Below are 15,623 nucleotides of genomic sequence, written 5' to 3' on the forward strand. Positions count from 1 at the left end.
AAGTCCTAATGGCCTTGAAATGCAGGAGGCAAAGTTGGAGCTCTGTTGCCAAAGGTGGACTAATACACTTGAATCTATTTAATCCAGCAACCCTGGGAAACATGCTGGATTATAGCATTTGCTGGGCCAGAGGGGTCTGGGTGCGAGGTGGGACTCTTACCTGGCACACTGCTTCTGAGAGCACGTGTGGCTCTGTGCCCTTTGCTGCTCCAGGCACCACCCTCCACTGCTATGGGTGTGATGGGGAAAAGTCTAGGGCAGAGGTCAGCAACCTTTCAGAAGCGGCGTGCTGAGATTTAACTTTTTCACTTCTACTTATGGGTCTGCGTGCCACTGGTACATTTTAAAGTCCATAATAGTCCTACTTACACTTTAGCATCTTCATTCATAAATAAAGGTACTGTACAGTGTGATCTTTGGCCTTGCTTAGTTCTCCCATTTCAGATGGCCAGGGCCATGGGCCCAGGCCACCCTGAGGAGCTGCTGTCATGGCTTCACTGTACCGGGCCGCCCTGAGGAGCCGCTGTCATGGCCTCACTGTACTGGGCCACCCTGAGGAGCCACTGTCATGGCCTCACTGTACCGGGCCGCCCTGAGGAGCCACTGTTATGGCCTCACTGTACCGGGCCGCCCTGGAGAAGCTACTGTCTTGGCCACGCAGTCCTGGACCACGCTGGAGGAGCCACTGCAGTCGCCACATGGCCCTGGCCCAGCCCTGGAGGCGACACTCACACAGCCCCACCACTGCTGTCTCCTCCCACCGCCAGGCACGGTGCAGACTAACCTGGGAAGGGAGAGGGCTCCAGTGGCAGTCCACTGCATGGTGGTGGAGAGAGCTGAGCTTCCTGTGTGCCACTTATGGCACACGTGGTGTAGGTTGCTGACTCCTGATCTAGGGGAAGTGCGCTGCTGCACTGCTGTTTCCCCAGCTCGAGGGGAAGGAGCAGCAGCACACAGAGCAGCTTCCAGCTGCCCCTGCCCAGGACACCCAGCACAAGGAGGTTCAAGTGTACGCTTTGCCCTCTCCCTTCCCCTCCCCCCCCCCCACACACCTGGTAACATCTGTGGCTCAGCATGATTTTAATTAGCTGGATGTCCATTTATCATGGGTGTGGCCAAGTTTCCCTAGGGCTCCATGATGTTTGTCTACAGCCCCCAATCCTGGCTCTCAGCGTTCTGTGCAGTGACTTCGCTCTAATTGACCCCTAACGGTTGTCTTAGAGTTCAGTAAGCAGTGGAAGTGTTGGTAATGCTACTAGATAGTATTCACCTCCTGTGGTTCGGCAAATTCTCTGGTTTGGCACCAGTCAGATCCTGAGGGTGCTGGACTAGAGAAGTTTAACCGGTAACAACTAACCAAATGTAGCCCTTTGGTGCCTGTGTGTTATTCCCTAGATCATGTTGTGTCGTGTTCTGCAGTGAACACATTTATTTCATTTGTACAAGCGAAATGCTTGGGACACAAAATGCAGGAGTGCACTGCACAGCATCGGTTTAAGTCTATGGCCTTATCAGAGTTCTCTGATAACCAAGGACAGCACATGAAAACTCCTCAGCTGGCGACCAAAGGAGAAAGATGCCAGAGTGTTTTTTAATTACTTTTTATATTGAGGGGGAGGAGGTCTCAGTCATTGGTAGATGTTACAATAGCATTTTAATATCAACAGAAAATTGCCTTCACAAAGGCTACACAATACAATTTTCTACTTTGAATATTTTCTAGATTATCATTAAAAAATCATCATCGTTCAGCAGCTCGCTTAAACGGCCAAAAGCAAATGGGAGTCATGCTGCGAAGGAGCTGTACTGCACAGTTACCTTTTACATTCTAACTGTGCCCTCCTCGGTGTCAGACAAACATTGGAAGACAATCCAAGTTTTGCTATGTTATTCCCGTCATCGCTTTGTTACACAAGTGCTTTTCAGAATACGCTTTGCCACTTCCCGAGACTGGGAGGAAAGGGGAGAGACGTTATCCTGGCAGCTTTGAGGAATAAAGCAGCATGTAAAAAGAATAGGATAATACCTCTCCAATGACATGCCTGTTGCCCCAGTCAATAGTACAAATGGTGAGCATTTCCTTTCCATTTTCAGCATTGTTCATTTTAAAGCAACCTTTACGGGCAAGCTGGATAGTTCGAGCACTGATGGGTATTTAAAGCCAACAACCAATGAAATAAATTGAGTAGGAATAAACAGACAGTGGCAGTAATGAGAGAAGACAGGCCCACTTCTGATCTCAACAATCCTTTCACAAAGGTTCTTTTTAAAATGAACTACATTTCTGATGCACAATTAAATGATGGCATATTTTGCCTAATTTGTTTGATTACCGGTGTAACAGATGAAGTGAATCAAGCAACTAACCACTGATGAGAGGGAAATATTTCTGCAGGTGCTTCAGGGCTGGTGGAGAACAGAGGTCCTATAGAAAATACAACCACACAATGCATCTCCAATGAAATGCTAAAAATCTTTGCTTATAATCTTCCAACAAACCATAGAGACATTGAAACTGTGTCTCAGTGGGAGAATCCACACTTTGCAAGTCTGATTTAGATAAGCCTGTTGCATCACACAAAATCTCTATCATCTTTAATAAAAGACTCTTATCTGACTTCCTCAAACCAGAAACAACATAGAGAACACATGCAAGGCTTTTTCTTCACAAACAGTTGCATTTATTCACTCATAAAACCGACTTTTACCTTGAAACCAGGAGTATACAGATTACATAGAACTTTCTGAAGTTGGGAGAACGAAAAAGTAAATACATCTAACTTCTGATCACTGTTGAGAATGATAGTGGCACGTCCTGCTGTAAGGTGTTTGCTGAAAATGGTTTTTCCCTGAGTGAATATCATCCTGACAGGGTACCAGACTAAGCGCTTTTTTGACAGCAGCCATTCAAAGTTCAGCACCCACTCAACTGTTACCTACACAGGCTCACCCTCAGGGCTGAAGGTAAAAGCAGTATTTAATGATGTTATACACAAAACAGGCTGCAGAGTTCTAGGAATACTAGGGAAAGCATAGGAGCAGGAAGGTACTCTTTGATTCTCTTTTCCTTGCTCGGATCACAATTTTATGCAACAACTTTAGACCTGATACTTAGATCCTGGCAGGCAATAGTGAGCTTGCAGGTACTTTCTAATGCACTTTCCTACCACTACTGGCCATATGGGCAGGTATTACAGATAAGGCTAAGATTTTGTCACAGGTATTTTTAGCCAAACACAGAGACAGGTAACTGACAAAGAAAAATTAACAAAAGCCCACGACCTGTCCCTGACTTTTACTAACAAATCCATGACAAAATGGGGAGGGCTCAGCTGTGGGGGCCAATTGGAGGGGGGGGGCAGGGGAGCTCCCACCACCTGTAGTGGTTCAGAGCTCTGAGATCCCATCCCTAAAGCAGCCAGGAGCTCAGGCCTCCCTCTGCCCACAGTGGCTGGGTGCTGCAAGGTCATCCGGCCACAGAGGCGCTCTGGGATACCACTGCCACCCAGGGCTTACTGAGGTCACTGGAAATCACGACTTCTGCAATCTCTATGAAAAAAAGTCATAGCCTTAATTATAAATATTAATGCCTGTACCCACCACAGTGTTTTATTCTATCAATTACAACTGCAGCTGTAAGCATTAGGAAAGCAAGGGGGTGAGTTAAAATCCTACTGATGACAAGATTCTTAATAAGGTCTTGTTCTTCATGTTATAAAAAATAAACAGAAAACGACACAGTTTTTGTTTGCTTAGTCTTTAATTTAAAACAGCACCAGTCTACACACAGTATTAAAAAACAAAAACAAAAAAAAGGAGTCATACCAGGTCCGATCAGTCATCCATTTAGACTGTTGTTATGAACTGGGCCCTTCCATGAAACTTCCACCGTGTATCTATTTGAAAAGGAAGATTTCTTCCTCATCTCAGCGAATGATCAGCCAATTCCCTGACACTATCCTTTATAAACACCTGTCATTCTTATCTTACCAAGAGTAAATTCAGATGAACAAGTGCTCCCTTGGGAATATATGCTTGAAAAATTTCAGGTTCTTAAATTTAAGCTGATTGAAAAAAATAACTTTCAGGCATGAGAATGAGAATGAGAAGGAACACACACACACACACACACACACACACACACACACACACAAATTTTCAGAAGGGTGAACATTAAAGAGTGCTACTAGAACTCCTAAAAAACTGAGGTATTAACATGAAAGAGCAAATGACTATTCACTATGGTTTGGTAACATTAACGGGTGCCACTCCAGTGTAAAGTCTGACTGAATTCATTTAGCTGGTTTTTACACTCTTATGTCCTTCAGAGTCTTTAAACATTGATACTATCCTCCCTGTAGGAAAAACTGACATTTAATATATAGGAAACACCGATATTTACTCCAAGAGCCATCAACAGCCAATTTTGAAAGGACTGAGTGGGCTCTGAACTGTGAAAATACATCAAGCAGCGCATGTGTTGTCATTCATATGAGATATTTGATGGGTTCTAGATGGACTATGTTTATCCTGTGAAGTACCATCCTGAACCTTGACATCCATGAGAGTTTTGCCAAGGCTTCCAATAACAGCAGGATTATACCCCTACTGCCAAAGCCTCTCAACTCCCCCTGATTTTAGGAAGGGGGTGGAAATCAAATTTTCAAAAGAAATTGGTACCCAACTGCCATTTTAGCCATATAAATAAATTACTAGACTTTCTAGACATGCTTAGCACCCGACAGTTCCCATTGTTCTTAATGGGCACTGGGCATGTTTGGAAAACCTATGCAACAGCAGGTTACTCTTACCAGTAACTAACTAAAAAAAATTTTCAGTGTGAAATGTTCCTGCCCCATTTGTATGGATTTGGAACCCTTTAGCTGGCAGCAACCATTGGGGCCATACATGGACTCTGCATACCTGTGACCGCTCATCTGAGGGCATGGAGGCTAATGCAATCCCAAACACCAAAAAGGGCTTGTCCACATGGGGAGTTATTCCAGAATAGCTCTTCCAGATCACTTCATGTGCAGACTCTCTTTATCCAAAATAAGAGTGTCTTATTCCAAATGTGTTTAAAGTAGGGTAAGCAGATTTGGAATAAGGCACTTTTATTACGGAATACAAAAGTGTTCACACATGGAGTTAATAGGAATAGGCAATCCACTTTCAATTTACACACAAACTTACTCCATGTTAACCTTCATGTATGCACAAGCCCATCATTCACTCTCAAGTGACTGAGTTGGTACACAGTGAGGTCTATCTGCTCTCAAGTATTAAAATAAACACAGTCCTCGTGCACCAGTTTTAAAATTAAAGTAACTGTTTTCTTGTCCCATTTGGCAGTTTCATTTACTCTAGGCCACTGACCGATTAAGCTGAGGCACTTTCCCCATTACTGGCCAAACAAAGGACAGTTTCCAATGGACACTACTCATGCCAAAAGGTTCCAGGAGTTTGCATACTTAATTCCACGAGTGGGAAATGAAGGGGAAAACTGAAAAATGTACTGATCTTGTCTTAAAAACTGTGTGTATGAGCCAAAAAAACAGTGTAATGAGCCAAGTTATTCAGAGGCAGTGAAAAAGCTATCTTTTGGCACATACTGTATTGCCCTCCAGCATATATGCAAAACTACAATTCAAGTTGAGCAAAGAGACTTAATTTTCCTTCAAAAATTTTGGCAAAACAAGATTCTTCCCTCTTCAAGAAGCTGGAAGTAATTTTTTTAAACTAGCATCTGACCAAAACTCATGGGTTTCCCTTAATTTGTTGACATATGAGATACCTGCTGACTAGATGTGATGGCTTTTGGAGCCATTCTTAGAAACATAATGAAAGCAGCATGGCATAGGCTAGTTGCCACTACTAATGTGAAGACCAGCTGCTCTATAAAAATGACTTTGTTCTGAGGGGAATAGTATATAGTGAATCCAGCCTTTCTGCATCATCACACTGAGAAATCTGCCATCAGCGGAAGCCAAGGAACATTTCATCTCTTTAGCAGATACTTAAAATAGGCCACACAGTAGGTGGGAAGTTCTTTGTTTAGTGAACACAAATAATTCTTCTGATTGTCATTTTTCCTGGAATAAAATAGCACATCTGGACAGTCTGACATCCCTTCACCTTTGCTTGCATAGGGGGAATAAAAATGTTTGTGTTAAGTCTGTCAGGAATTGTGTCCGAATTTCACCATACATCCAAGAAGCCAAAAATTCTGCATTCCAAATCTGCAGCTATCAGATGCATTGAAGGCAGTGATATCATTTCACTGGAGACACTAACATCAAGTGTGACTGTAATCTGAATATAGTACATTTTAAGAGATACATCATGTAACGTTTATAGAGCAAGACTTACTTTATTTTAATGTATTTCTTAACAGACCAAACCTGGCTTTTTATTATTAAAAATGCTTATGAACTTCTAAAATGCCCAATATTATTTATGGAGATTTAATATATATCGAGAGCATCATAATTGGGTCCTAAGCAACAGATTCTCTTCTCTTATTTAGAGCCACTGATTTTACTTATTAAACTATAAATTTGAGTGACAGCGATATTCAAATACAGTTACGTACACCTACTGTTTTAAGAAAAAGTCATAGAAACACAAGGTATCCTTGTTGCTCAATCACAGCAATGATTCAGTGTTGGTACTTTGTAATGCACTCTGAAAAAGCTGAAGAATGGACAAAACTACAGGTTATACAAAAGAATAAAATAAATACAACAAGGTACAAAAGAGAGAAAGACCTTAGTAAAGAAGTGCTGCAGATTGCTATTCTGCTTATATAGTTGAACAACCATTTCTATTACTTTTATCTAGTTATTTGATGCTGCGGAACCCCTCCTTCTGTGCTGTGTTGTTCTCAGGGTCAGTATAAGGTATCACAGGGGCAGAGTACAGACCACACAAGTCACAACTGTCTCAGTAAGGTTACTGAGATGAGTTTACATGCCCCTTTAATACACACTTCCAGCCCATCTGAATATAAAGCCCGGCAATAATTCAACTACAGTGTGTCAGGCTTTGAGTATCTGGAAGGGCAAGTAAAGACAGTTATAATAATTTGGGCAGACTGTGAAATTTTGCATTCTGCTGTGACTAAGAACACAGCTCACTGTTTTATTATAAACATTCCCTTTTAAATATGGATACCCTAAGATATCATACCCTTTCATTCAAATGAGAAATGTTCACTCTTAAATTCTTCTTGAATATTTAAAGTTTGCTATTTTGCTGAAATTGAGACACCAAGGAAAGAACTTGTTCTGAAGCTTTGATATGTTTTGTCCCGAGGTATTCTGCACTGTTACTGGCTGTGTCCTCTAAGAAATAGCGATAGTTTACCATCATGCCACATGAAGCAGTGATTCCGCGTGGGCTAGTGTCTCCCATCCAATTTATCCGCCATATCACTGCACCATTCTGAAGGTGAAAGTTTGCTACTGGATTAAGGGCATAGCCACGGTGCTTCTCTCCATATAGGTACCATGCACAAAGCCTCATAAATGGTAAATGCAGTGCTGTGACCAATCTTTCCGATCTCACCCATTCATTGTTAGTTAACAGTCTCTTTAGCTTTTCAGAAACAGGGTCACCTGTGATTTTAGAGATTTCTAGGCATTCTGCATCTGTAAACAATTCATTTCTTCCTTGTTCCTTTGTTTGTGAAGAAAGAAGTCCAATGAGCCACTTGGTAAATCCTGGGATAGGTGACAGACTAGAAAACACTTTGATCTGAGGAAATTCCCCCTGTAGACCAAAAGAAAAACAAACAAACAAAAAATTATAAACCAAGCATGATACTTGCTTTTTTTAAACTAATGAGAACTCTGACAAAGAACAATTGCTAATTATTCTAAAAACTGTTCAGGATAATTTAATGACAGGAGGGACAGTTATGAGAAAAGATTCTCTTCTTTAGTCAAAAGGATGATTTATTACATTAGCTAATGGTGTGTACAAATACCACATAAAAATCACCTCTGTCAACAACAGATTGGTTTCAAGTGTTTGCCATTTTGAGAATATTTTCTCCTTTACAATAATTATAATCTACACAATAAACCTTATCTAGGTCTATAGTAGGGGTGGGAAACCTTCTTTGAGGTCAGGGGCTGCTGACCTACAGGAAAATCAGTGGGGGCTGCACACAAGTGAGAAATAAACAAACAAGAAAACACTCACTGACATGGCCCCCAACTGAGAAGAGAAAGACACTCCCCAGTGCCAAGGGGGGCCCAGGCTAGCAGATGATGTTCACTTCTGCTCCGTGGGGTGAGGGGTGGTAGTGGGGGGCTGGAGCACCAGCACAGGCTCCCCACTGCTGGGGGAGGGAGGGCTCCAAGCCTCAGGGGCCAGATTCAGGCAAGCCAGGGGCTGCATCCAGCCCCCAGGCCTTAGGTTCCCCATCCCTTGTCTATCGGGATGTGATGTATCCTTCAACAACATAGTACTGGGATATACTCTGTTATGGCCAGATATCAATATACACAAACCACCACCCAACCCATAGGATTAAGTGAAAGGATTTGGCCAGTATATAACTTTTTCCTGCATTTTTACAACTATTTTCTCACATAAGTACGTCTTCTGACAAAGAAATGTATGGATACTCAGGGGGGTATGGAATGAGGCTTAGACTAATTTTCTATAATAAACTCAAGAGGATTCTTTCTATTAGATACTTTAACTAGGCAGTGTGTCATTTTTAGATTTTAGGATGAATTGGTGCCACATATGCTAGAATTTTTCTGAATATAGCATTTACTGAAGTGTGAGAAGAGATTATATACCAAGGAACTACATTTCATATGTGGAGACCATTTTCATATTTAGCTAGAAGCCATCTTGTATAACAGAAACCATTTCAGCTTCTTGCTTTAGCATGTAGACCAGAGTGAACTTTCTGTCACCCCGTGAGAGAGGCCTACAGGATGGGCTACTGGAATGTGTTAATTGGGCTGGTTGGGACAGGAGATGCACTCCCTAGTACCTGCCCACCATCTTGCTGATAAGGCTTTGTTTTTCCAAGTTTAATTGATGATTTCTGTAATTGGATGCCCTGATGTCAGACTGTTTGGTTAAGGGTATAAAGATACCTCATCATCAATGATGTAGATATTGGGATAGAGAGTACGCTTATTAAGTTTGCAGATGATACCAAACTGGGTGGGGTTGCGACTTCTTTGGAGGATAGGGACATAATTCAAAATGACCTTAGCAAGTTAGAGAAATGGTCAGAGGTAAACAGGATGAGGTTTAATAAAGAGAAATGCAAAGTGCTCCATTTAGGAAGGAACAATCAGTTCCATACATACAATATGGGAAGCGACTGTCTAGGAAGGAGCATGGCGGAAAGGGATCTAGGGGTCATAGTGGACCACAAGTTGAATATGAGTCAACAGTGTGATGCTGTTGCAAAAAAAGCAAATATGATTCTAGGTTGTATCAACAGGTGTGTTGTAAGCAAAACTCGTGAAGTCATTCTGCCGCTCTACTCTGCACTAGTTAGGCCTCAGCTGGAGTACTGTGTCCAGTTCTGGGCTCCACAGTTCAAGAAAGATGTGGAGAAATTGGAAAGGGTACAGAGAAGAGCGACAAGAATGATTAAAGGTCTAGAGAACATGACCTATGAAGCCAGGCTTCATGAACTGGGCTTGTTTAGTTTGGAAAAAAGAAGATTAAGGGGGGACATGATAGCGGTTTTCAAATATCTAAAAGGGTGTCACAAGGAGGAAGGAGAAAATTTGTTCCTCTTGGTTTCTGAGGACAGGACAAGGAGTAATGGGCTTAAAGTGCAGCAGGGGAGGTTTAGATTGGACATTAGGAAAAAATTCCTAACTGTCAGGATGGTCAAATATTGGAATAAATTGCCAAGGGAGGTGGTGGAATCTCCCTCTGGAGATATTTAAGAACAGGTTAGATAGACATCTGTCAGGGATGGTGTAGGTGGAGCTTGGTCTTGCCTTGAGGACGGGGGGCTGGACTCGATGATCTCTTGAGGTCCCTTCCAGTCCTATTATTCTATGATTCTATGATTCTAGGATTGATTGTATTAGCCAGCCTTACTGGGCCCGGCTCTGCTGGGACCATGTGTGGCTCACTTTGCTATATTAATCAATAAAGCTGTCTGTTTAGCCGCCTAAACGGAGTAAGGCTTTTGCTTCGACACATACTATCCATGTGAACTACAAATAATGCTGATGACACTTTAAGATAAAATATGTATGCTGAGAATAACAGACTTGATCCTATCAATCAACATTTACAGAATCAATGTAAGCATCTTTTAGGTACTAACAGACATATCAACAGAAAACATTTCCTTTGGTAATTACAAAAAATTGCATGCCAGTTTTGAGGTGCACTGACATCAGGATTAGATGATGTCACCAAATTCATTGTCATTTGCATTTAACACATCAGCAATTACTTTGGCGATCAAGCATGGTGGCTCAAGGAGAAAGGAAGAAGCCAAAATGCAATAGCTCGGAGAGCTTTTCTAATTACTTTTCACACTGAAGAGGTGGAGGTCTCAGATATTTGTAGACTTTACAACAACATCCTAATGTCAACACAAAATTGCCTTTACAGTACGTTTTTCTATTTTGAGTATTTTCTAGATTATCATTAAAAAACTCATCTTCATTCAGATGCAATCTTAAATTGACAAATGCCAATGGTGCTAATGCTAGCAAATTCACTCTGGGCATTCTAAACATAACAGTGCCTGACCAAGTGTCATGCACAAATATTGGAAGCAGAGCCCCTTTAAGCTTATGGATGTCCAAAATTAGGACTAAAACCCCAGACCTCCTATGGATACCAAAAGACGTCAAAGAGGCACTTATGGGCTCCAGTCACATAGAACATCTTTCAGGACTGGAACCTAAGAAGCCTGAAATCAATTAATCTCTTCTCCCCCCACAGTGCTACAGGATGCACTGCCCAAAACTGGCACTCTTTTGTCTGGCAACCCTGATTTTCCAGGATCAGAGAGCCCCACGAGCCTAGCAGCAAGCGGGCCATTCAGGAGTGACATTGGAGCTGGCAGCAACCTGGCCAGGGCCCAGGAGCAGTGAGGACAGCAACCCAGGAGGCAGCTTGACAGAGGCTGGGGATAGTGGGGCCAGCTAGGGCAATGGTGTTGGCAGCACTGATGGTTGGCAGGATGGAGGGCTGGTGGCAAGGGACCTCCTCAGTACAGCAAGGGTGCTGAACCAGGAAGGTCCAACCTGTACTTTTGTCTGAGTCTCTATCATAGTCCCATTCTTGTTAGTCGCAGTCGAACGGGGGTGCAGAGTCTTCCCATTATACTTGGCAAAGTTAGCTGGTCTTGGCTGTCAAGGGGTCTAGACACCCTTTTGGTTCTCAAGTCTCTGAGGAATGGAAAGGGAAACCCAGGCATACCCAGCTAGGTTCCAGCTCAATGCTCTGAAATTAGAAAGATGTATCAAGACTCAGCAACTCCTCCTGCTCTGTCATGAGTTCTTTTCCTACCTGCCTTGGTTCTATAAACTTTCCCAGCCCGTAAATCTTTCTCTTTGCTTTAATGTTGTCTCTGGCTGACTTTTTGCCAACTTGAGGGCAGGACCTTTTTTTTTTTTAAACCAATTTGCTTGCTCCTGGGTATCTGCCCTGCCCCTCTGCTTCTCAACTCTTCTGTTCTCCCAGCTTGCTGTGAAGCTACTAATCAGCACTGACAAGTGGTTGTTGTATTAACTCTTCTGTCACCAGACCAGCAAGGGTCTATACATACCACATATACACATTTCTGTACATATTCCAAACAATCTGAATGTAACTTAAAAATGGATTCCTCACACCAAACATTTAGAAGCTTGTTTGGTGCTGAAAAAAGCCATAATGAAATAAAAATAAAACCCAACCTATACTTTGACCTCACATGATAGATCGTGATTTGGCGGAGAATATCTATCAACTGAAATAGTATATTTAGCAATCATCAGGAAAAATAAAGCAAGCCATTCATAACATTAGAATGTCCTGACCATGTTGCCATCTGTTAGATAATATCCTATTAGTGAGGAAAACAAATGTTTATTCTGCAGAAGTTTGAGAAAAATACTAAATACTTGTTAGCCAAAGGAAGTCTCTGCCTCCTATTTGTTTAATGGTATTTGTAGCACTGCCATGAAATCCATGCCCCCCCCCCCCACACACACACAAAATCAGAATAGTGGCAACTCTCCAAATTAAAAATAAATCAAATATACTAATACAATCCCTCTACTTCTAATTAATCTTTCCATTTAAAGCATTGCAGGACAACTGAATTCTGCAGATAAACATTTACTGTATTCTGTATTGCTGTAATTTGGTTAAATTTCTAGAAAATAGAAAGCATGTATACATCTGAAAATTCAACATTCTCTTCTTCCATGCATGACAACAAGTTTAAAAACCTTTGTTAAAATACAAGTCTATCATACAATTTACTAAAATACATCACTTACATGGTTTACTAATTGCTACAGTAAAGACTTACACTATACAATGATTTTCCATAACTTACAGTCCTAGAATGATCTCTCTCTTCATACCAAATCTCAGCATGCAATTCAATTTAAAGTAAGAATGAGGTGGCCAAAGAACAATACAGCATTGGTAGAATCAAAACCGTGAAACACTGAGCTGCACCACACTATGTACACACAATTTTAATATAAATATATCTAGTATAGATATAGATAGATATAGCTTGGACTGTCAAAGAGACCCAAAAGGAATGAAAAAAAAAAAAATCAATGGAAACTGGAAGACTAAATTCCTCTGAAAATCCTGAAAACACGAGGTCTCTGAAGAACAAACAAACAAACAAACAAACAAATGGTCTGGTAGCACTTTATAGACTAACAAAACATGTAGATGGTATCATGAGCTTTCGTGGGCACTCCGGTCATCTGAAGAAGTGGGCTGTGCACATGAAAGCTCATGATACCATCCACATGTTTTGTTAGTCTATGAAGTACTACCAGATCGTTTGTTGTTTTTTCCTGTACAGACTAACCCGGCTACCCTCTGAAGCTAACAAATAAACCTCCACCCAGAATAGACAGTGAATAGCGATCAAGTTACAGAAACCAGTGACCCTTCAGGGTAACATCTAGGGACGCATCTCTTGTTAAGGGTGCTTGAAACATCACACACAAAAATATACAAATCAAAGACATTTGTAGGCTGTAAGCCTCAAGTCTATGCTAAAATAAAGTTATTTTAACATTCTTAAATGTTAGGTTGTTACAAACTTGCCCATGTCTTTATTAAATTTGAAGAATTACTTAGAAGTGCTTTGATACATACGGTGCTTGGAGAACAGCTTATGTATTTGGTTTTAGTGTCTTGATTTATTAAATTTCCTTAAATGCTTACAAATAGCATAAGACTCTGAAATGTTTATTTGCAAATGTTTTGGAATTAAATGCAAGACTCATAGCTGCTTAATATTACTACCATATATATAGTAAGATGACTTATGCACAAATATAGCACCAAATAAGTTTGCTATTGCTATCATTATTTTCTGATACAGCCACTTAAATAAAAAAATATAGAAGCAATTCATTATCTGGCAATTTCCATAAAAACTCAGAAATAGTCGTCCCTTCTCCAAAGATTTGTAAGAAGGAGCAATATCTTCTATGAAGACTATTTAAGCTAAAAAGACTCTTCAAAAATCCTAAGTTTAAAAAAGATGGACAATTGTGAGAACTGGGAAACTTTTTATATAGAATATTTGTACTTATTTCAACCAGAATTTCAAGTCCTATTAAACCTTAACAATACTGGGACTATCTAAAAAAAATGGATTCAAGAGTGTTAAAATGCTAACCTATAATGTTCTGACAGTTCCCTTTTCAAGAATGACATAGTTATTATAGATTGCATATTCATGTTCTAAAGGCTATCAGGACCACATCACAAATGTCTTCAGCCACTGACCAGTTGATAGCAATGAACATTAAAATTCAAAGAAAGACCTAAAACAGGTGTGTCTTGAAACTCCACTCAAACAATGAAAGAATATTTTTTCTGAATTAAGCAAGAAACTTTGCTTCCATCTGTCAACTTCATTGGCAACCCTGTCACACTAATCTCTCATTGTGTTGATCTCATCTTTTTTGAGCAAGCAAAGAGCAGCAAGAAGACAACAAACAAAGACAACTCTATAGAGCACCAGGAAGGAGCAACTTTCCAATACAGCACCGTTTCTGGAATAGAATGAGATCACCAAGACTTCAAAATCAAGGGTGAAAGGCTGCCAACGAACTAGGGTTTTTTGTAATGATTTTAAATGGGATATTGACATGCTATTTTACTTTATGATACTAATGGTTTCTCCTGCTAAGCAGCAAAATGGTTTAGACTATATATTTCCAGGCGTGAGGTGTGTGATAACCTGGATAAATGGAAAGAAACAGTAGACTTAATCTGAATACTAGAATTCTTAATATGCCAGTTTCAATAGAACTCTTTGACTTCTCAAGTACTTTAAAAACCTTCTTTCTTTTCACAAGAGACTTAAGTTAAGATCAATTATTTTCATCCATCAATATACTTTTTATGTTATATGTTATCTTTCATAAACAAGAAAAGCACTCACCTACCATTAAACAAAAAATAATTTGCCCATCTACAAAACACAACTTAATATCACTACTGAAAATATATTTTGATCTTAAATTATTTAGACAGTGCCTCACCAGAGGCAGGACTATTCTCAAAGGTTAAATCTCTGTTAGAAATTTGTCACGGAGAAATATATAAAAAAGATTGTAACTGCACTAACGGCTGCATATTATTTGTATTTTGTTCTGTTTTTAATGTTTTCTTTGTTAATAGTGATTTTTTTTTTATTTTTAACGGTTGTGTTCCCTAAATCATGGCAAATAACCCCAGGTGATTAAGATAATAGGAGTCACATCCCAGACTGGATCTTATGAGAAGCAATTTTATTTGGCTTACCATTTTTTGTTTATTGAGACTCATTTGGGGGATAAAATTACTTGGTGCTCAATATCTTGCCTCTACTTCTTATCAACAAGTATGAAAAATTCAATTGCAAGTTGAGGAAAGAAATTAAAAAGAACCTTACAGGTTGAACCTCCCAAATATGTGACTCTCTGGTCCAGCAACACTGGGCCACGGATGTTGTTGGACCAAAGATCTCTGGAGGTGGGAGTGGGAGCCAGCCAAAGAATGGCCAGCTTGGGGAGCCCCTGACATCAGAGGGACCAGGCAGAGGTAGAAGCCCCTCCTTAGCTGGCGAACCCCTGGCATCAGCGGGACCAGGCAGTGAAAGGGAAGCCCCAACCCCAGGGGTTCCCAGGATGGTGTCAGCCAGGCCAGGCGGAGCCCTTGCCCTTGCTGGGGAGCTCCCTGCAGCAGTGGGGTCAGGTAGCCCCAGGTTGGGGAACCCCAGGAAAGGCCGAGTGGAAGCAGGACTGCCTCCGGCAGTGGAGCTGGTGGTGGCTAGAAAGCCCAAGCAGGGAACCCCAGAAAGTCCTAGAAGCAGCTGGCATAGTGGCCCTGGGCCAGGCAGGGCCAGGTAGCCCCAGCCAGAGAACCCAGGAAATCCCCAA

General features: G+C 41.1%; 1 protein-coding gene across 1 annotated transcript in view; it reads right to left on the reverse strand.

The window, feature by feature from the left end:
- Positions 1-1,637: 1,637 nt before the first annotated feature.
- Positions 1,638-15,623, reverse strand: part of MLYCD (malonyl-CoA decarboxylase) — a 70,677-nt gene continuing 56,691 nt past the window's right edge. The window contains exon 5 of the mRNA XM_075939987.2: positions 1,638-7,770. Within this exon, the coding sequence (XP_075796102.2) occupies positions 7,237-7,770 (534 nt within the window). The 3' untranslated portion in view covers positions 1,638-7,236. The remainder of the gene's footprint in view (positions 7,771-15,623) is intronic.

Source organism: Pelodiscus sinensis, chromosome 12, assembly GCF_052426305.1.
Source record: "Pelodiscus sinensis isolate ZL-2025 chromosome 12, ASM5242630v1, whole genome shotgun sequence".
Taxonomy (NCBI): Eukaryota; Metazoa; Chordata; order Testudines; family Trionychidae; genus Pelodiscus; species Pelodiscus sinensis.